The sequence below is a fragment of the Cupressus sempervirens genome, chromosome 4 (genome assembly GCF_028749045.1).
Source record: "Cupressus sempervirens isolate cs-2001-9-10 chromosome 4, ASM2874904v1, whole genome shotgun sequence".
Taxonomy (NCBI): Eukaryota; Viridiplantae; Streptophyta; class Pinopsida; order Cupressales; family Cupressaceae; genus Cupressus; species Cupressus sempervirens.
Genome location: NC_143121.1, coordinates 763,126,947 through 763,151,228, shown reverse-complemented (window position 1 = coordinate 763,151,228; position 24,282 = coordinate 763,126,947). Strand labels below are relative to the sequence as shown.

Sequence of the window (24,282 nt, the reverse complement as noted above, 5' to 3'; positions counted from 1 at the left end):
CACCTGACGTATGCGGTAAAGACTTAGTTATTAAAAGAGTTGTCTTCAATAATTATGTAATCTAACTAATAAATATATGAACATCTATTTAAAGCCCGATGACTATTTCATTTATTTATTTAATTATAATAAGTTAATTATATTTAATTTAATGAAAAATAAAGAATGAATCAATTTATTTACATAAAATGCAAATTAAATATAATTAGTATGATCAAAGAAGTGGTTTTTCTTTTCAATTTATGCGAAACTTCATATATTTATACAAAATTGAATAATATTTACGAAATTACAAGACAAGGATTTTAGGGCATCATTTCTTCAATGTAATTTATTTTTTAAAAGTCACAAACAAACTGAAGTTTCTTTTATTGAATTTCTTTTTGTTTTTTTAATGAATATTTGTATGTCTATTATTTTCACCACAATGACTTTATTTGCATATTCATCTATACAATGATATTATAATTAGTAATATTTTTTTAATTCATTGATAAAAATATAAGCTGGATATTTGAAATCTTTTTGTTAATTTTTTACAAGTAATGGGCCTAAGTCTAGATTAATAATTATGTTTTATTGTAATTAATTAATTAATTAAATGTATTAAGCTTTAGTAGACTCAAACCTGAGACTTCCCACATGAGAAGCTCACAAATTATCATTGTGTTATAGGCTCTTGCCCTTTTCATTAACAATTATTATTATTATTAGACTATACTATATTTTAAAAATGTTAAAGAATAAAATAATGTATAAAAAATTTAAATCATTTTAACCAAAAGTATTCTTCTAGCAAGTTATAGCTTTTGAGTTCTACCAATGCATAACACATATAAATTGATAATACACATGTAACTTTAAAGTTTAAAAGTAAATTGCAATCTCTTGATTAGTTTATAAAATTTATTTATAATATTGTGTTGAAAGACTTTGAACATTATTTTGGAGAATGAAGTTTGATATAGATGGTTAATGTAATAAGCTATAAGTTTTAAGGATACAAACTATAACATGATCCTATTTTTTTTGAATTGAAATTTTTTAGCCCTAATGTTATCATTGAACTACTAGTTCTTTTGAGAACTAGTTGATAAGTTCACCATGTAATAATTTTATGTAGAGTACCCTATTAAATTTATTATTATGTATTCCTAGATCATCTACTCTTATTGTAATACTTGTGTTAACACATGTATCTCCATATTTTAGAAGTTGTAAAATTGTATACATACTAATCAAAGATATGATATAAAAACTTGTCTATTTGAGAGGGTTTGTTTGATGACACGAGTACAAATATTTCTATGGCTACAAGATATTGAATTTTTTAATGGGAAATAGGTCGAAGCCAGGATTATTTATAATTATTTATTTTGATTCGTTATTATTATTTGTTAAGTTCAAGTGGACTTAGATAAGAGGCTTACAATTTATCATTATATTGTAGGCTCTTGCCTAAGTAATTGAGAATTTTGAATTCAATTATTCCTTTTTTAGCTCCTACAACAACAAAGAACTATTGTCGAGCCTTTCACTTGAACATTGATTCATGCCTAATAGTTTGGCCAATCAAACTACATGATTTATTGCATAAATTTTATTTACAATGAATATAATGTAGAAGTTGCACATTTTTTAATATATATCATTGATAATAATAAAAATTGACACAATGCAATTGGTAGGGTAAACAACTTCACATAAACTAGCCCAGTATAACACATGACTCTAGAGGGGGTAGAGCCAGCAAAATAGGTGTCTTGAGATGCTCAAATATGAGGATAATTATTCTTGAAGGAGACTAAATAAATTAATAATCAATAGATTTTACAAGTTGTGCATGGAGGGAATAGGTGGACAATTTTGATGGATTATAAAGATACAAATGATTAATTATTTGGATACTTGGACAACATAGTTTACTTTGTATTTGTATTAGAATCATTGAGATATACTCTATTCTAGTTACTACATATCAACCACTACATGACTACTCTACAATTGCATCTACTCTACTGTTGGAAGCTATAATTGGAACAATTGTTATATTGTCGTTGATGTCAAGCCATATTGGTGAGATAGTTTCTACTCGAGTAAAGTGTCTTATCAAGTTGATTGATGAAGAGGATTTGAGAAGAAGAGATAACAATAGGATCTAGTGAAACGTTGAGTTATGTGGAACTATAATGGGCACTTGATCAATTGGACCTTGATAAGATAATATGTTGTTTAGTCATAGCACTAAGAGGATAATATAGTTGTGTTAAAGCCTAGAAGAGATTATCACTAAAGGATCAAATGTGTAGGCTTAACTAGGATTCTAAGAAGAATATAAAGAAACTAATAACTTTGAAGTCAAGCTATGCTAGTGTCAACCAGGTGAATAGTAAAAGCCAAGCACATTCAATGTCAATCGAGTGTCAATAAAAAGATAGTAATAGAGAAGTTGGTCTGAGTGCTAGATAGTGTATGGTGAGTAAGTTAGTATAGTGGTGACTGAGTTATCTAGTGATGACTGAAGCCAAGGATCACAAAAATTGTTGAGAGACAATATATTACAATTTGTGAAGGAATCTCATTTCCTAGCTAACTTAGTTAAATTATTGGAATATGAAAAGTGTGTTGAAGATAAGGATTTATGAGATCCGATACGGAGATGAATGGAAAACCACACAGGACAGACTAGTTCAATCTGCTGGGGCATGCATGCCCTAGCCTGACCTGTTTCACCTTGCTCTTTCTGGTGCTGGGCGTTCTGGGTGTTCGTGGATCGTGTTTGTAGGTTTATTTGCTAGGGTGTGTTGTGTTTGGGCTCGCCTTTGGCCACAAGAGTTGGTCTTTTGTGGGGCATCGGGCCATTCTTTCTGTGTGGTGCATTTGAGCTCACGGCAGTAGGAGTTGAGGGGGCTTTGCCCCTTACTAGTTTGCCAAGCCTAGACTTGGGCTTAATGGGAGATCTAGTGCTTGCCTCTCCCAGGCCTTTGCATGATGATTTGGAGATAGGAGAGTTTTTTTTGGGGATGCAGGATAGTAGTAAGGGTATGAAGGATAAATCCAAATCAAAGGAAGGAGAGTCCTCTTCAAATGGACAACTCCAACTTCAAAATATTAATGGGTGTCTACAAAAAGATGAGGTTCGTCCTATTCTTGTAGTCCAACCTGAACAAGTTTCGGCGAATATTGAGTACTGGAGTAATCATGCTATTATATGCAAATTGTTGGGCCTTCGCCTTTCATTTTCGGTGTTGGACACTTGGGCCTATTGAGTGTGGAATCCAAAAGGAGATATGGAGATTTTGCTAGTAGCTAATAATTACTTTATGGTTATATTCTCTTGCATGTCGAATAGGAATAAGGCTTTTGAAGGAGGCCCTTATTTCTTTAACCAAGTGGGGCTTTTCATCAAGCCTTGGCACACAGGCTTTAATTCTACTGAGGAGATCCCCTCTTGGGTTCCGGTCTGGGTTCGCCTACCAAGACTTCCTTTGGAATTCTAGAGGGAGGATATTCTTCACTCAATTTTGATGCTTCTTGAAAATTCTGTGGGATCCTCTGCATAGACGCAGGATCATAAGGTAGTTTCTTTTGCTTGTATATGTGTTGAAGTTGATTTGAATAATCCATTGCCAAACTCTATGGAGATTTGTATGGGCTCTGTTTCCTAGATCCAGCAGTTAGATTATGAGACTCTCCCATTCAGATGTAGAATTTGCCATGAGTATGGACACCTATTGCGCCGATGTCCCAGATATAAGAATCCATCCCTGGATGCTCCAGTTCCCCCTAGGGAGGACAAAGGAAAGGCAAAAGCTTCTAGTGGACCTATTGATAGTGAGGGATTTACCCAGGTTAAATCTTGCAACAAGGGCAAAGGAAAGAAGAGAACCTGGGTGGAAAGGCGGACAAATGACACTTTTAATAGGTTTGATGCTCTTGAGAGCATGGATCAAGAGGCGGGTATCCCAGTTGAGATTTCCCTGTAGGCCATTATTCAATAGGAGAATCATGAAAAAGATATGCAGAGGGAGGATCAACTTGTTTGTATAGGGGATCTACAAGGCAAGCATTTGGATAATGATGGACCTCCTCTTGTTCAAGTTACTAGGGATCTTGGTGGAGCTCAAGGTTTATAGGGACCAATAGAGGTGTCCAATGTATCTCACAGACCTAAAGGGGCCTCTGATCCTGTTAAGAGTAATAAGGCCTCTCTTGTTCTAGGCATTCAATAGAAGTCTTCCAAAAGAGGCCTCTAGATAAACCAATAAAAAGTGGTAGGAAGACTGATCAAGAGAAAGTTAAGATAATGGGTGAAAACTTGGTGGAGTCTAGGTCGGTATGTCCCATTGATACTCATTTCTCCCAACCCCATAAATGATTGTGCTTTCATGGAATGTAAGGGGGTTGAACGAAATCCCTAGACAAAAGGTTTTTCATAGATTAATTGAGTCTCAGTCTCCTGATGTGGTTTTTATTCAGGAAACTAAGCTTTCTTTGGATGGTTTGGCTAAGTGTGCTACGTATATTTGGCCCCGTGGCTCTTGGTAGAGGGTGGGTGCCTTGAATAGTTCTGGAGGGGTGGCTTGCTTCTGGGACCCTCAAAAAGTCTCCCCTTTATGGTGGTTTTCCAATCAGTCATCCATCTCTTTGGTAGCCACCAGCTCTGAGAATGGTGAAAGGTGCTTCTTATCCAACATTTAAATGCTCCAACAGACTTTGCAGGTAAAGTTCAGTTATGGGCTCATATTAGATTCATTCAGTCCTTGGAACCTCTTCATCCATGGATTATGGCAGGAGACTTCAATGTTGTCATTAGCTTGGAGGAAAAAAGGGGAGGGCTAGCAAAGCTGGACCAATCATCTAATCTGTTTAGAGATATGATTGGCTTATTATTTCTCATTGATGTGAAGCCAAATAATGGAGTCTTTACGTGGAATAATCAGAGATGTGGTGGAGAGGCTATCTTGGAAAGGCTTGATAGATTTTTGGTTTCTTGTTATTGGATGGACAACGGGTGGGTTACCAGTTCTGAAATTCTTGGCTAGAGGGGATCGAATCACTGGCCTATTAAGCTTTCCATCTTTGCATACAGGATCATCAAGAATCCCTCTTTCAAATTCTAGTTGATGTGGTTATGGGATTCCTCTTTATCTGATCTAATGGTTGACTGGAAGTATGAGGGAATGCTTGATCATGGTACAACCATGTATACATTTAGTAAAAGATTGCAGCATGTAAAGTACAATCTTAAGAGATGGAACAAAAAGTGTTTCGATTATCTACACGATCAGAAGATTGCTGCTCAAACCAAGCTAGATAGTATTACTCGACAGATTCAGGACAATGGGTTGAGCTCTGAGATGAGTGAAGCTTAGACCCTAGCCCTTAAAGAGCTGGATGAATGGGAGCTTCGGGAAGAGATTTACTGGAAGCAGAAATCCCATATTGATTGGCTTCAGGAGGGGGATATGAACACTGCTTTCTTCCACAACTCAGTTAAGGCACGCTGGCATGGGAACTCTCTTTCCTCTCTCGTATTATCAGATGGAACTCAGATCTATTCTTGTGATGTTATCTCTAGGGAAGTTCTCAAGTACTTCTCTGACCTCTTTTCTAGGGAGGAGCTAGGATTCAGACAGGAGGAGTGAAATATTTTGGATTGCATTCCTCATCTTGTCTCTGCTAAAATGAATGAAGCCTTGTTATATCCTATCTCGCTTATAGAACTGGAGAAAATTGTGTTTAATATGAAGAAGGGTAACGCCCCTGGTCCAGATGGGTTTCCAATTGAATTTTTCCAAGAATTTTGGGAGGTAATAAAGTATGATCTTCTAGACATGGTCCAGGAATCACACAGGAACAAATAGATGTTGAAGTCTCTGAACTTGACGTTCTTGGCCCTTATACCTAAGAAGGAGGCTGCTGATAGGTTGGATCAGTTCAAGCCCATAACTTTGTGTAATGTGGTCTATCAGATCATCACCAAGCTAATTGCAGAGAGGCTCAAACCATTCCTCGGTCCTTTGATCTCTGCGAAATAGGGTGGCTTTGTGGATGGAAGACAAATTTTGGATGGAGTTGTGATAGCAACAAAGGCTATCCATTCTATGGCCAATTCTAAGGAGAAAGCCATGTTTATAAAACTTGACATGGCCAAGGCTTATGATCGGGTGAGTTGGGAGTTCTTACAAAAAAATCTTTTGAAGTTTGGGTTTGCGGTGGAATGGGTTCTTAGTTGCGTGACCTCATCCTCCTTCTTTGTTCTCATTAATGGAGAACCTTCTGAGCTGTTTAGTGCCTTTCAAGGACTTCGGCAAGGTGACCCTTTATCTCCCTACTTATTCATTATCATGGTAGAAGGGCTGGGTAGATTTTTAAAAGCTTAGGTTCAACAGGGGCTGATCCAAGGGTGGAGCTGGAGTAACGACCTTTCTTCATTTTCTCATCTCCAATTTGTAGATGATATTGGACTTCTGGGCAGGGCTAGAATTAGTGAGGCAATTAATATCAGGAAAGATTTGGATATCTATTTGGAAGCCTCAGGTCAAAAAATTAATGATGATAAGTCTTCTATCTATTTTTTTAACACTCCTAGGCTTATTCAGAATAGGATTGCTAGAATTCTAAGGTTCTAGATTAGCTCTCTCCCCTTGATGTATCTCGAGGTCCCTCTGTACTTGAGTGCTTAGCGGAGGGATTATTGGCAGGGGATTTTGGATAAATTCAGAAGTAAGGTTAGTCACTGGACTTATAGATGGCTATCTTCTACTGGGAGATTGGTTTTGCTTAAGATTGTGGTGCAGTCTCTTCCCAGTTACAGGTGTGGGGTCCAGATCCCTCCTTCTAGTTTTGTGAGAGATTTGGATGTGTTATCTCGACAATTCCTTTGGTCTAGAAACCTTCTATCCTCGAAGTGGAGTCTAGTCAAGTGGGAGACTATGTGTAGGCCAAAGCATGCTAGTGGTCTTAGGCTTCGTTCGATGAATCTTGTTGTCACTACTTTGGCTACCAAATTATATTGGCGTTGGTGTAACAGTCAAGATCATGAGTGGGCCAAGATTCTTACCCACAAGTACTTTCCTGGTGCAGATGGATCTGAGGTGCCACAACTTCCTTTGGTGGGTAAAGGCTCCTATATTTGGAATACTCTCAAGAGGGGAGCACAAATTGTTAAGGAGGGGCTCTTCTGGATTTGTAACAGAGGCTCAGAAACTCTATTTTGGCAGGACTCATGGGATGGCCATCCTCCTATTCTTTCTAGCTTCCCCCAACTTATCCCTCTCTCCCAAACCTTTTCTAATGCTGGTTGGAGTAAGGTGGAGCACTTTAAGACAGTTAAGAGCCTAGGATAGGTTGAGATAACTTGCTAGAAGGAACCCCAGGAGTGGTCGATGGGTGGATCTATTATGGACTAGGCTCTCCTCTCTCATGTTCTTGAGGGTAGGTTATGCAATTCTCTCAATGAGAGGGACATCTTAGCTTGGAATCCAAGTCCTAAGGGTAAATTTACAGTGGCCCAAGGCTATGTTGTCCTCGACATGAACCTTCATGGGTAGACTGAAGTGCATTGGTGAAAGAAAGTTTGGAGTAGCTTCTCCTGGCCCAAGTGTAACTTTTTCTTATGGGTGTTGGCTTAGAAGAAGTGTCTTACTTGGGAGAATCTCTGCAAACAAGGTTTTTAGGGTCCCTTGATTTGTGTTCTTTGTCTGCATAATGAGGAATGTGTCTCACACTTGTTTTTTCTCTGCCCCTTCTCAAGAGAGATATGGCATAGATGGTGGGAGGCTTGGGGTCATGGCTACTTTCATGGTAATTCTCTTATCAAATTCTAGGATAGCTTGGGCAGACCTCTTACAAAGACTCCTTTCTTACAGGTTGCCTGGTTGGTTGGTCCATTCTTCATTCTCTAGAACCTCTGGCTAGAAAGGAATTGCAGGATTTTTGGTGATGCCAAACTTAGTAGTCCCCAATTGTGGAAGTGGATTCTTAATAGGATTCAGGAGATGATATGTGCCAAGTGTGATATGTCTGTTAATATTGATCCTGGGGATCAAGTTACTATGAAGAATTTGAACCTAAGGGATAGCAAGGGGGGAGGTAGTCCCAGTAGCAGACCAAGACATGGGAAGCAGCGAGTGTGTAGAGATGGGAGGTGGTCCCCTCCCTTGACTGGGTTCCTAAAGATCAATACGGATAGGTCTTCTCGGGGGAATCCTGGGCATGCAAGTATTGGGGCTATTGGCAGGAGCGATGTTGGAGTTGTAGTTTTTCTCCTCTCTATTTATAAGGGGAAGCATTCTAACAACCTGACGGAGGCACTGGCCATTAAGGTTGCTATTGAGTGTGGCTGCTCGTTAGGATGGAAAAATTTCATTTTTGAGTCTGACTCATAGATTTTTGTGGACATGTTAAACAACCAGAGGTTGGATAATGTTAGTTGGCAACTTGCTTCTTTAGCCAGACAAATCCTCTGTCTTTGTAGGTTGGTGGACTCTGTCTCCTTTCGCTATATTCCTCGCGAGTGGAACAAAGTGGCTAATTGTCTGCCTAAGTGGGCTTCAGAGAATGTGGATAAGTGGAATATTAATGGTAGGGATGAGTTATCCACTAAGTACTGTGAGATCATTGATCAAATGCTACTGGAGGACAGGAGTTTGTAACTTTGTGTTGGGCCTTTGGCCTTTGTTTTGTACCTTTTTTTTAGTTAATAAATTTTTACCCCTCTTTTCCAAAAAAAAAAGAAGATAAGGATTTATGAGATGGATCATTTAATTCAAGGGGAACTATGTTTGAGTGCTTCTATGCATTGATTCAAAGAGAAGTTTTGAGAAATTTCTACAAGAGGAAGGAGGAAACAAAATGATGGAAGAATTTGATGAATCTAACCTAATCTAAGATTGACAATGATGTTTAAGTGGAAAAAGATCAAAGCTAACTATTTAAGGAGGCATAAGGGCCAATCTAGAGAAGGTTAGCAATATCAAGATTAGAGCAGTTGTTGATTCTGTTGATTGGCAAACTTGAGCAGAAGGCTGAGAAGAGTTGTGAAGAGAAAGCATTATCAAGAAGATCAGAGATAGAGATGATAATGGAGGCCATTTAATGGATCAACGTGTGAACTACATTGTGATCTGTATGTGTGCAGTGAGTTTTATTTGTTAGATTAACTTTATGTTACTTTCTAACCAATGTATCAATTAAGATCCTTTAATCAAGGTTGACCCAAGAGTCAGTTATAAATCCTTTCATCAAGGTGACATTCTAATGGAATGTTTTGAAGTCCTCTAAAAAGGCCACTCCTAATAAGGTGATTAGATCCTTTAACAAGGTCACACCTAACAGTGTGTATTGTAACCTTTAGTAGAGTTGGCTCCTCACAAAGCTCACTTCATAAGAGTGTTCATATTGGTAGCATCTTACTAGTGGTTTTTCCCAAATTGGGTTTCTACATTAAATCCTAGTGTCTTACTTGTGTGGATGTTATTCAAGATTTTTTATTGTTAATGTTTTACATTCTACAAGTTAGTTACTATTGGGATAGTGGACTGCAAGCTTATGTTACTAATAATTTGTTATAGAGACCAAGCTATTTGATGAATAGATCTAAGTTTTTTTGAAGTGTTTAAGAGTTCAGTTAGTACATTTGGACCTGAGAATAATTGATTCACACCCCCCACCCCCCCCAGTTATTTTAAATTATTCTAACAAGATACAAATGATTAATTATTTGGATAGTTGAACAACATAGTTTACTTTGTATTTATATTAAAATCATTGAGATATACTCTATTCTAATTATTGTAGATCAACCACCACATGAATACTCTATAGTTGCATCTACTCTTTTCACTAGTATTGTTCTCAATGGTATAGGAATTGTGTACTACAATAATTCTTAGAAGGGTGTTACTATACCTATTCCACAAGGCCCAACCATTGAGATTGTTTGGTTTGTTAATGAGGAAAAATCCATCAGCTTTCTTCAAATCTTTCTTGTATTTTTATAAATGTTTGAATCATCCCCACCATTAATTTGTATTACTTAAAAAAAAGACTCATTTAGAATTTAAATAATTACTTTTAAATGTGTGACCTTTGACAATATATGATGGTTGATTTCCTCTTCTAAGAAAGACATATCTCCAAATAAAATTTAACAACCTGATGAAGTAGTTGTGTAGCCTACCCTAATTCCTAAAGATCAAACCATTATGAAAATATCACCATTGAAAAAAATTTCAAGCCTAGGTATTCTGCTCATGTCATTAATGGTAAAAAATATTATGATGTGAATGGTGCTTCCTTCTTCCACCATGCCACACCACTAAAACTTGCAAGTTACTTTAGCATGGGTAGATTATAAACTCTAGATGACATTCATAATTGCCTAGATAATAGATCTTCTTATTTGCAAAGTGTTGTGATATCTAGAGAGTACAAGTATTTCATTGATATATTTTTTCCAAAACATTGAGGGTACCATCCAATCATGTGGCATTTGGATGGATATAACTGCAAAATGTGTATCAGGATTATAAATTTTAAAGCCATGATATTTATCTTGTTCTATTCTTTCCAATGGGTTTTTTAAAAACCCATTTTCTTTACTAAAACATATTTTAAGGAGGAGATTGGAGACCTAAAAGTAGGAAGAACTATAATTCACTTGATGTAGTTTCTTTGTGTACAACACAAGTGTTTGACCATATCAATCATTTGCTACTAACTAAGAAACTTTTTTGTGACATATACACACCCATTTCCTACTAAATAAACCATTTTGTGATACACACACATCTATGAATTATTGTGGAAATTTTTACACACACACATGGGAATCGTGTTGCAATTTTTTGATGATATTAAGCAACATAATCAGGGTTTGAGTTGGAGTGGAGGTTAAAGATATTGGATTTTTACAATTTGTTATGTCAATAAGGTTATTTATATGAAGGAATTTGGCCAAGATTCGTCACATCCATATTGGAAAATGTTTTGTGTCAAAATAATATGAATAACAATTGTTTCCCTCCACTATTTGTTGAGGAGCTCATCCCTATTTTTGTGGTTGCAATTTCACCTATATGCCTCTTTTTCGTTATTAAAAATTTAACTTTGGGATCATTTTATTATTGTGATTAGTTTTTCCTCACAAAGATTTTGGTAGAGATCCACATGATATAAAACTAGTGGTATTTTTATCTATAGTTTTCAATTAATGTATTTTTTATAAATGAAAGTTTTGGATTTGTGTTTTTTACATTAAAAAGATAACAATGATCATCAAATATCTAGCAATCTTTTATATCATTATTCATCCTAAAAAACACTACATATAATGGATACAAAAATTTGCATGTATTGGAGGCCAAAAGATTTTAAAATTCTTTTCTAAAAGTTCGCCAAACTTTAGCTCTCTCTATTATTTGGAATTTTTTGTGTAAATTAATATTTTTCATCATAGAAACTTTATCTAGAGGATAAACAACTTGTAATTTAAAAAGATGTATATTATTTCATACCAATATAAAGAGAATTATATCACACTAATCATATAAAGTGCCATCTTTTCTTCTTTTGGACAATTTACAAGCACTCACTATAAAGTATCGCATTGGGGAATACAATAATCTAGGGGAAATCTTCAAAGGTTGTCTATTTTAAATTTTGTTGGCTCAAAGTGATCATGTCTCCCACATATAATCCCTTCTATTTCAATACTTTACAGAATCCTTGAGATACATAGAAAAGAAAATGTGGATACTATGGAAAGTGTAAGCATACAACAGAATTATAATGTTAGTTTTGTCAATTTCACAAAATGCAATAGATTATTTTCAATGATGGTATTGCCTTACCTAATTCTCCAACTCGTACAAAAACACCATTCAGACACACTTGGCCATCTAGTGGAACACCATCACCTATTGCTACATTTGAATTTGTTGTTCACTCATCCATGGGTTCCACAAATCCTTTACATCAAGTATTTCTATAGTCATAATAGATCCACCACATTGGGATGCTTATCTATCAAATAAAGCATCTTTCTTTTGTAGAATCCCATCTTGCAGATTTGGATGACGACATTGAATTTTATTTTATTTTCCTATTTGGTGATGACTTCCTTGAACTTGCATTATCGTTGACATTTTTGTATATTGCTATTACCTCACCTAAATCATCTTCTACCATGATAGATTGTGCATATATTCATGATCTATGATATCCAACTTAGCTATCTTCATCTATAGTAGTATCATATTCTCATCAATCTAGACATGACCAGTCATTGATGGTCGGGCTATTCTAGAATATTTCATGATACATGATCTATCACACAATCATGATTGGCTTGGATATATTTGAGAATTATTCAAAGGCATCACAAGCATCATTTCATTCATTAGATTATGTGCAACATTCAAAGGCATTCATCTTGCTTCCTACACATTCCTATTTAGAGTGGAAAGATTCGGGCACATTTACGGTGTTGTTTGTTCCCAAATAAAGTAATTTTGCATCCAATGTCCAACATCTATAAGCACTGCATGGACTTCATTAGTTCATATCTTTTGGTTGGGTTGGGGGGGGGGGGGGAGTGGGTGAGTCACATAATCTTCTTTTTCTGTCTCTCCAATTGGGAGAACATATTATACATTGTGAAAGTAGTCATTTGGAAATTACCATGAGTCCTTGATCTTTCACTCGTCTTTGTCATTTTTATATCTTAGGGCATGTGCATTTTCTCCTATTTGGAGGACAATCTTCCCTACTGAGTTTTCCATCTTTCTTTATTTATGAGAGATTTTATTGTACATGGGTACCTTACTAGGCTAGTAGTTGGGACCCATTTCTTCTATTTTACTCCTAAGTTATGTTTGGGGTGAGGGGATGTTAGCGTGTGTATTTACACTTTGCTTTATTAAGCCTAATTAGTTGTCCATGATCAAATGACACTTGTCTACACAAGTCGTCATCATTTCGGATTGTTCTCTAGAGATGTGTCAATTGCATTTCAACACATCATCCTAGTTTAGTGGGTTATTTTTCATTGGCACTCTTGGATGAGTAGTTCATGGCTACTTTCATGGTTGCACTTTCACCTATATGTACTCACCTCTTTTTCATTATTAAAGCATCAACTTTGGGCTTATCTTGCTATGGGTGCTTTTCTCTTAATCTTTTGTAGATCTTGGTAGAATTCTACAAAAACCAACAATACTTGGAGTTAATCATTATATTATGTAATAATCACCTATAGCACATGGATGGTCAAATTTAAGTGTCACCTAGTTTGTGAAGAAAGCAGATTATAATATCACAAAGTTCGCATGCTAGTATATATCAAAATCAAATTCTTCCTAGGTGGACAAGCTTTTTATTAGCTTCCTAGTGGTCACTGAACTTAGAATCCATCAAGCTAGGTAGAGCTTCACTACTTGGGATTTATCTCATGCATTCCCATGGCCCTTGGGATGGAAGATGAACCTCTACTATAGTTTGAGATACACTAAACTCTTTATTCAATCGATCAATATGTACTTGACCAAGTGATAGTTCTGACCATCCCAATTGTTGTAAAAGATTAGGAAAAGGATAGAACCCACAATTTAGTGTGCAACACAATAACATTTCTTTTCTATAGATTCCCACTAATAAGGGATAGGTGTGAGCCATTCTCAATGTTCATGTTAGTCTAGTCTAAAGTTATGCACTTAATCTTGTTGTATTAAATATGGACCCTAAGTGTATAAGGGTCACAATAAATCCTTTTCATAGTTGAGTCTTGATTCAAACTAGTAATCATATAAGACCATGACATCAACCCTTAAGAATATTCTTAAATATCGCATATTAAGAACTTCCATTATGATTATTTTACTTCACGATATTGTTAGTAAGTTTGATTGTTATATGCATACATGCTTATTCTATCTTATTTTTTGAAAACGTGTTACTTTCATGACAAGCTCTTTACTTACCGAATATACATTCACAACTATAAAATACTTTTAGGGCCTAACTTGCAGGCTTCCATTGCAACACATCTCCAACAAGATGTAATACAGAATATACTCTTGCAAAGATTACTGGTGGAAACACGGTTGCCCAAAATTATACGTAAAAGACCGGATCTTTTCGTGACGTCGGCGAGTTATTCCAACGGGCCCACCAGCGCAGCAGAAGTGGCAGGAGCCACAACTTACTTTCTCATGTCGACATCATTGTGGAAAAAAACATTTCATTACTTAACAATGACTCGAACGGCAAATTCTGAAGGTTGTCTAGTCTGAACATCTCTGTCACTGCAAATTCCAAGATACCAAGACTTTACTAGAAGCAATGAAAATAATTGTTGTACTCGGTAAGGCTCGACTCATTCCTATAAATACATGTAAATGGAAGCCATACTTGTGCATCAATTTGAACATCTGGTTTTTAGTGGCATCTAGGTCTGATGGGAATCTGTGCATCTTCTCGAGCAATTGATCCTACTGTTAAGTTAATAATGGAAGACGGGAGATTAAAGGAGCTTTCTGAGCCTATAAAAGTCGAAGAAATATTGAGAGAGAAAAAGGGCTTCTTTGTCTGTCATTCTGATTGCATGGCTTTTGATCACTATTTAACTCCTCTCAATCCACAGCATCTCCTACAACTTGATGAGCTCTATTTTGTGCTCCCTGAAATGAAGTTAAAATACCCATTGCAAGCTTCAGAGATGGCTGCCCTCGCAATAAAAGCCCTTTCTGCCTTCAAAGACCAAAGTCTGTCTACAGTTATTCCTCTGGAGAAAAATGTTTTGGATTGCAGCCAAAATCACAGGTTTCCGTCAACAGACAGAATGGAAGAGTTTCGTGTTGCAGAGGGAACAGAGTATTTAAAAGCCAGAAATGTTGGGCATGAGTTGAGATGTGTGAAGAAATACAAGAGGTCGGCATCAAGAGGGAGTAAAGCTTCACGAAATGCATGGAAGACGACACTAGTCACGGTTCCAGAAGGATTCGCGTACTGATATCTTGGAAAGAAGAAAATTTTAAGTCATTTTTTATTTTTCTCACATTTCTATAGGCATTCTGAAATATCTAAAGGCTATTCATGTCTTCCTGTCAAAGAATTTGTAATGACTTCCATATTATTATTATTGATTTTTACTGGCACTGTAGGCTTGATCTGCAAGGTTTTTTATGTAGGTCTTACGATGAATAATATATAATGATTTGACGATGTCAATCTACTGTTATTGCATACGACATTATTTCGCACACTACAACTTCCTTGGGAAGTTACCCAAGATAAAGTACACGCCTGGAAACAAAATAGAATGCTTCATACAGAATCTTTGCTCTCTTTGTCAGCACCAGGTAATGTGTTTTGGCGATGCTTGGTATTTGGGAATTTAAGCGATGTAATACACCATTGGCATTTTGTCAGATACTTCGAACACATTCCCTTGATTAGGATTCGATTCTCTCGCTAGGCTCAGATACCTTGGTTAAAAGTGTGGATTGAGCATGAAATTTGAGGTGACATGGTCTGATTACTCTGTAGCGATAAATCAAGCGTAGATCCCTTATAGTCATTCCTCTTGGGCTTTCTCTTACTTATGAAACCAAAGGAGGAAATTACACTTGATGGAGTGAATTTCCATCATTCTCGAGCAGATTACCGTGTCGGGTTTCAAAATAGTGGGCATAAGTTATGATCTCAATCCATCTCCTCTATTAACAAGGTGACACTCATCGTTTTCACATTTGTTTATTGAGCTCAACATAGCATGTACGTATGAAACTATTACAATTACAATTGTCAATCCCGTGTAAGAAATTTTGGTATCCCTCCTATGTAGGACTATTTCTTAGGGTTTATTTGGCTGTGGGAATAGAAATATGGGAATAGGAACAATGAGATACATATTCCTATTCTACTTTTGGTTCAGCCAGAATTTGATGAGGAATTTATGAACTTAAAAAATTATGTTTTCTAAAATAAATAAAAATAGAATAGGAATACGTATTTCAATTCTACCTATTTAGGTGGAATTGCAAATGCCAAATTTTGGGCCAAAATTGGAATACATATTCCTATTTTATTTCCTATTCCAATTTCGATTTGGTGCATCCAAACAAAAAATTCAAAAAATTTAAGAATTTAAATATGCCTATTTCACTCATATTCCTATTGTCAAATGAACTCTTACATGTTATTATAATGAGCACACAACTTATCAAACATATCAATAATGTAGAGTAGCTAGAGGAGTGATAGCCATACAATCAATATGTTGTTCCTCACTTAACATCCGATGACTTAAACATTGCATACTAAGGCTTGTTTCCTAAGATAAAAGTGTTAAATAGTCAAAGTTGACTACTTTTTTCAATTTTAACGTTGTCCTTAGTGTGTCATGTTTAAGGGTGACCACTTAACACAAGACTCTTCTCTAACTTTTTTATGCAACAACACAAACATTTGGAATAAAATATAAAAGGAGACGTGACCTCTATGAAGGACAACATCAGTACAAAATGTCAAGAAAAAGTCTTAAACAACATAATAGACAAGTATATAAAGTGTTCTATTGCTCACTCAAAATTAAATGGAAAAAACCATGAGCCTAAGTGAAAACATCTTAGAGGCAAACTTGTCATTTACAAACTTGGTTTACTTTAGCCCAACCAAACCAATATTATAAGGGATAAAACAATAAAGCTAGAGGAATTGATTACACAATTAACATAAACTTACAATCCTCTACGAGTCATGGGCATGCAAATTAGAGAAATAATGGATACTATCAATAGCCAACTCCTACAAATCCACATCTATAGGGAGAAAGTCAAAGGATGAATCAAGTATCTCTAGGAGACATTAAACATTCACTTGACAAGTATTTTAGGAGAAGCCAAAGTTGAAAACAAACAAATAGAGATCTCTAATAGCTTGTCAAAGGAAGAGATAATCAAGAGAAACTCTTGAACATATAATAATAAAAAACATTGGGAGAAAATATTTAATCAACTCAAGGTGAAGTAGCGATGCCTCCTCCCCAACTAAGCATCATGTCTTCACAACTTGACTTAATTTTAAAATTTCTCACATAGTTAAGTACTCTAATAACTCTATCATTTCCTTGTCAGTTAGTATTAAAATGTGTAGGTTCTCTAAATATTGACAGGACATCTTTATCAACAACCCCTATTTCTTTTTTGGGTTCCACCACATATTTTGTTGTTGGATTAGATTGTGTATGAGGTAGGATGGTTGTTGCTATATATAGATCTTGACTAGATCCCTCTACCTCACCTATGTTTGTGGGTGATTTATGAGAATTTTTTTTGTTGTCCTTGACACTACTTGTAAAAAGATTTGTGTTGATGGGGTGCTTAATGGGCACTCTCCTTAGAGACCCTCTCTTATCTTGGAGATCTTGGGCTTGAGTCTAATCAAACTTAATAAATAATAATAATTAATCAAAACACATACTAATAATTAATCTTGACTTCAGACTCTTAGTGATAAGAATAGAAGTTAAAGATATATTTTTTTTAATATTATTTGATTAATATATCTATAATTAATTTATAAAATTCTGAAAATTGTCATATAGTTATAATTTTATGAATTTATATTTAAATTATTTACTAAAAGGTCATGAACATTATGTTTTAGAGAGAGAGGGGATATGAAAATAGATAAAGATGTTGAGGTATACTCATAGGAAGACATCTAGTTATACAGAGGGGCTGAGAGATATACTAACAAAGGGACATATGCTAAGTTCACCCTCAATATCTAATCAACATATAGGTATTACACACTAAGGTGTGATTGGTAGTATTATTATATAATACTGTATAAAAGAATTTATTTTTTCTATCATTCTATCCTTTTATTTTTAAAAGGGAAAAAAAGAGATGAAAAGACAACAAGATTCTTATAATGATGTAGCATTCTCATCATTTTCTTTTATCTTTATCTCTTTTCTTATAAAGTATGATTAACTTGGTGACATGACGTATACACTAAAGACTTAATTATTAAAAGAGTTGTCTTCAATAATTATGTTACCAAATGATAAATATATCTATAGCTATATATATTTAAAGTTGATGACTATTTCATATATTTAATTATAATAATAACAAATTAATTATATATAATTTAATAAAAAATAATGGAATGAAAATTAAATATAATAATTAGTATGATATGAGAAGTAGTTATTTCTTAGGCAAGAGTGTGCAATAAGTGTTAAATTGTGAGCTTTTTGTATAGGACATCTTGGATTTGACTCCAATCGAATTTAATAAAAAATAATAATAATTAATCATAACATACAATAATTAAAATAATTAATCTTGACTTCAATAAAAAATAGCTTATTTCTTAAATCTATGTAAAACTTAATATATTTATACAAAATTGGACTACATGTATGAAATTACAAGACAAAGATTATAGAACATCATTTCTCTAAAGTTGATTAGAACATTACCGATTTCAAATTCTTTCTTCACAAACAAAATAAAGTTTTTTTTATTGAATTTATTTTTTTAAAAATAATAAAATATTCATCTATCCATTATTTTCATCACAATTGTTTTATTTGAATGTTCATGAATATTCAAATAATTAATTAATATAATTAACATAAAAATTAATTCATTGACAAGAGAATGAATATTTGAAATCTTTTTATTAAATTTTTTTATAGGTAATAGACCAAAGTTTAGATTAATTATTATTATTATTTGTTGTAATTAATTATTATGTATTAAGCTTGATTAGACTCAAACACAAGACCTCTCACATGGCAGGCTCACAAGTTATCATTGTGTTATATGCTCTTGCCTTTAAATTAACTATTTTATAATTATTAGAGTATACTATATTTAAAGAAGGTTAAAGAATAAAACATAGTATAAATATTAAATAGTTTAAACAAAAGTATTCTACCAACAAATTATACATTATAATTTTTTATTTCCATAATTGCATAACATATATAAATTGATAATACATAATTTTAAAGTTTAAAAATAATTTGTAATCTTTTCATTAAGTTATAAAATGTTATTTATAATGTTTTTGAAGTATTAGATAGTAGCCACAAAGACGGGGGGCTGACTCCGAAGTAGAAAAGGGTTGAAAACTTAGTCGGAGGTTACCTCATAGTCATCTAACCGATACCAACTTTAAACTTCAAAAAATATATAATATCCATAATTGAATTAATAGTACCATCATTCCTGAAACTTGCAAAAAAGAAAAAACTGAAAAATAAACCAGCAACACTCAAACTTGCTGCTATCAGTCCCACATATCAACATAAGCATATAATGTAAAACCCTGTAGGGTAACCAATTTATAGTAACCAACAACATAACAAAAAAAAGGAAAAACTAGACCCAGGGCTAGCTATCCTCCTTATTTCCAAGATCTTCATCCTTCTTCCCCCTCCACCTTGATAGGTTTGTCCAGGATCATCTTCAACCAGTCCTTTGCTAGGAAGCCATAAATGGACCGGGTTATTTATAATGTTGTACTAACAAACTTATAACATTTTTTTTGTAGAGTTGAAATTCAAATAGATGTTTGATCCAAAAAGATGATCTTATTTTTTTGGATTGAATTTTTTTAGCCTTGATGTTATCATTCTACTAGTCCTTTTAAACTCTGCTTGCTAAGGTCACATGCAATAGTTTTATATAAAGGACTATATATTAAATTTATTTATTATGTATTCTTAGATCTTCTAGTCTTATTGAAATGCTTGTGTTAATGTATGTATCTCTATATTCTAAAAGTTTTAATATTATATACATACCAATAAAAGATACTATTAGATAACTAAGAGGGGGCTAAATAAGTTATTATCATGTCCTTTTGATAAATACAAACTTAAAATTTCAATATGTAAACTTGATAACTTGATTCAAAGTTCTCAATAATACTCAATTCAATCATTACCAAAAAATTGTTTGCTTATATTGAGGATTAGAGCAATTGATTGTTAACTATATTCTTTATAAACTAATCTATAGTAATAAAAAATAAACATTAATTAAATATGAAACAACATGCAACACAATCATCCACACATTTTGACACAAGTATTTTTAATGTGGAATTCCTAGTAAGGGAAAAATAACCTAGGGACTAGTAACCCAAAAATTTTGCTCTTCTAAAGTGAGCTTGGTTAGGAGCCAACCTGGTTAAAGGTTACATACACATTGTTAATGTGACCCTATTAGGGGATTTACACTAAAGATCATCTAGACCTTATCACTTCTCAATTGAGTGGCCTTCTCTAAAGGACTTACAAATAATCAAAGGAATACCACATTAAAAAAGATATACAAATAAGATTGTTAAGTCCACTTGGTTAAGAATTTTTTTTCTACAATTTCTATCGAGTAAGAGTGAAATAATTTGATAAAAATAAAATGACCTTTGTTGTTTTAGATATCCATTTTACTCATCCTCTATCCTAGATTACTCCTCTTTGGTTTATCAACACACACACATCAACTTCAAACTTCACTTGCTTGATCTTACAATGTAGTTTTGCCTAGTATACACTTCTTTCTTCACCTTCACCATTGACTTTAATCAGCATCTGTAACCATGTTTTTCATCTCTTAAATAGATAGATTATTGCTGCTTAACTAGATTCTCCAATATTTTTCCACTTAATCAGAACCACCAGATCATCTCCCAACTTGTATTCATTGAATCTAGACGTTTGATCAACACAATTTGACCTTGAACTTTGTGCTCCACATTTAATCATTGAATCTCCAAATCAAATCTTCTTTGAACTTCTCAAGCCATAGATCTCTCAACAAATGTCATCCTTATCTTAGCAAAATCTTGATCAATATACATTTTCATCAAATGTCAGCCTCCAAAAAAAATCTTCTTTTCCTTTCTTAGTCAATAATAAACTTAGTTAATAGTATTCTTTCTTGATTAAAACTATTCTTGCTTCACTCACTCACCATTTTATTGATGACCATTGATACTTCATTTATTGACCTCACTTTCTAGCTTGGTACACTATTTTTTTATCTTTCCACTTCATGACCTATTTCCTTCTTTATCACCCAATATATATTTCTTATACATGCTCCCAACACTTAATCAAATCATGTAAAATAGTCAAATCAACATTTTACTATCAAAGTATAACTCATCAAGTGCCCATTGAAATTCACATACTTATCAAGACTTTCTTCCATTCCATTTTCTTTTTCATCATTATCTTTGCAAATCCTCTTCATCAATTAACACTACATCCTTTAGATGGTTTGGCACCTTACAAAATTAGCATAATGTCTTACCTTTTTAGGGTTGACATCAATGACAACATAGCAACTGATATGACTCTTTTACATACTCCCTTATCTTTAGCACGATCATTTGGGGGTAATAGATAATTTTTAAAAATGTACTTAAGACAATTGATTTTATGACACAAGCACATTTTTTTTTATGGTCGCAAGTGATTGCGATTTTTTTTATGGTTAATAGGTCGAAGCCATGATTAATTATTATTAATCTATTGTGATTATTAATTATTATTAATATAACTAGACTCGAACCCAAGACCTCATAGATAAGATACTTACAATTTATTGTTGTATTGTAGGATCTTGCCTAAGTAATTGAGAATTTTGAATTCAATTCTTCTATTTTTAATTATGGCATGGTCCAAAAGATAAGTGGTATATTATCACACTAACTAGGAATTAATAATTTTGTGAGAGTATTAGGTAAATTTTTTAGTTTTTTAATGCTACAATAGAAGGTGTTCACCTACTGATGTATTTCAAGAATATAAAAGAAGACCCTATAACCTATTTGATTATTAAGAGGATCAATCACCCTACTTACATCACCTGAATAAGATTATTTTCATCATTTATAGTAATATTTCTAATTTTTTTCAGTCACTCCACTCTAATGAAATGGTAAACTTAACTCCTCCTCCTCGCTTTAAATATTCATAGTAGGGACTAGTTTCTTATTTGTAAATCTACATAAATTTTCAATGACAAAAATAAAATCACAAATTGGTAAGAATAAAAAATGAAAGAATTAAATCAAAAGCAAAAAAAAAGAGTCCAAGCTAGAAAATATAAAGTGATTGAAATACTAAGTCAAAAGTATTAAAAAGATAGGAAGAATATATTGGAGAAGGTTTTGAACAACTAGAATATCTTGAGGTGGTGTATGTATATTCTCTAAAAATTATATTTTCTTTGAAAATATAAATTTAGTTTTTTCAAATGCATTAGAAAGAATGATGTAACCAATAAAGAAAATGAAAGATAAATAACATCAACAAAAATATACACAAGGAGACACTAGATATATTTTTGTGGAAACTTATGAGGGAAAAATCATAGAGAGGGTTAATTCTAAATATATTATAACTAATTATAGTATATTGAAAAAGATGCTTACTATAGGACCTACTGCTGAAGGGCTCACCCCAATAATGATAACTACTAGGGGTCTCATGTCCCATAAAAGAGAATAATATCAATAGAGATTGAAGTATTTTGATTGCATCTTCCAAATATGTGAAATAAAATTCCAATGAAGCTCAATATACTAACTTGACAAGATAAATATTATTCTCTATTCAAATCCCTTCTTAACTTGGTTCACATCCTTACACACACCACATCATAATATCAAGATTGCAAGGCTCACTAGAAAAGGGCTCACCCCCAATAAGCTAGATCACTAATATAAGATTCATTTCCTAGAAAAGAAAAAAATATCAGTAGAGATTAAAATATTTTTATTGCATCTTCCACATGAAAGAGATACAATTTCAAAGAATCTCAATAAACTAACTTGATAATAGATATTATTCTCTACTCACATTCAATTCTAAACTTGGATCACACCTTTTCAAACATCACCGCATAATATCAAGATCTACTTATGTCATCACTAACTCACAACACCGCATAGTCAATATATATGAATACATAAATACATATAGATATATATCTATATAAATCCACGTATAGATAGATAGATACATACATACATATAGATACATGAGCTTCTAACCAATTTCAATTTCACACATTTATCATTGAATTGGCTCCCAAGAAACTTCATATTTTTTATTTAGATCTAATTCAACATTTGTTGGAATAAACATAAGTACAAACATATAAATGTGCAATAACACTAAGTTATAAAAAAATAGAATTTTTTCAAGGAAAAGCATGTTGAGATCAATGAAAAACTTGTATTAACTATGTCCAATATTCTCCTTCACATATCACAAAAAACATTATCAATGAAAAACTCTATGAATCTCGCCCTTTGTCATTGATGGAAGCATGCCAAAGTTTATCTTTGCCAATATAACTCCATACTTTGATATCAAGCAAAAAGGTTATCAAAAAAAAAAAATGTCTTCAAATAGCTCCCTCTATCATCAATGATGTGACCTAGAAGAAAAAATATCTTAGTTACCATTCTAAGGCGATATCTCTTTGTATATCTCCTTAAGTTCAAGGATTAAGGAATTCCAAGAATAGACAACCAAGGAAAGGACTATACACTAACTATTTAAAATCACAACTCAATAGAACCAACTAAATCATCTATTAAATATATTCATATAATTTAAAAATCCCAAATTCTTCTGACATCTAGACAATATGACCCATCCTTCAACTATTCTCTTAAGAGACTGGAACTATATTATAAATTCATATCTTTGTCTTTGAACTCAAACTAGTTACCACTGTAATGTATTGTTATTTTTTTTAGAACCACCATTATACTTAAATATGTCAAATGATTGATCACATTCATTAAGTTGAGACTCAATGGAGTTAATTATATCTCTGTTTTTCTAAGTATTAGTAGGCCATTTAAGGTAGCTTTGTAAAGTAATAACACTTAGGTACATTTTCTAATATTTATATGCATTGAACAATATTTTAATGATAAAATACTAGTCTAACTCATTATCCTATATATCATACCATCATGGTCAAGTTTCTCTTTATTAGTGATATGGTAGCATTTATAGTTATTTTCTTATTAAGAAGATCAACTAATACATGAATCACAAGAAGATATTCAATAGAATCAAGGGAAAGGTTGTTCCAGATTAGATGGACAATTGAAGCCTTGTTAACCATGTCTTCATAACAAGATAGTTTTTCTAAACATATTTCTATCTTCTTCACACCATCAAGTTATTAAATAAAATTCAAGATCTTTCTTGAATGTCGAAAT

At 33.5% G+C, this 24,282-nt stretch overlaps 1 protein-coding gene across 1 annotated transcript; it reads left to right on the top strand.

Annotated features, from left to right (window-relative positions):
• Positions 1-14,378: 14,378 nt before the first annotated feature.
• LOC149563612 (uncharacterized) lies at positions 14,379-15,234 on the top strand. Its single transcript, XM_089824041.1, has one exon. The coding sequence runs from the start codon at positions 14,462-14,464 to the stop codon at positions 15,014-15,016; it is 555 nt and encodes a 184-aa protein (XP_089680167.1). The 5' UTR covers positions 14,379-14,461; the 3' UTR covers positions 15,017-15,234.
• Positions 15,235-24,282: the final 9,048 nt, after the last annotated feature.

Excerpts from the sequence above, each read along its gene's own strand:
- LOC149563612 (XM_089824041.1), top strand. The coding sequence starts at position 14,462 with ATGGGAATCTGTGCATCTTCTCGAGCAATTGATCCTACTGTTAAGTTA.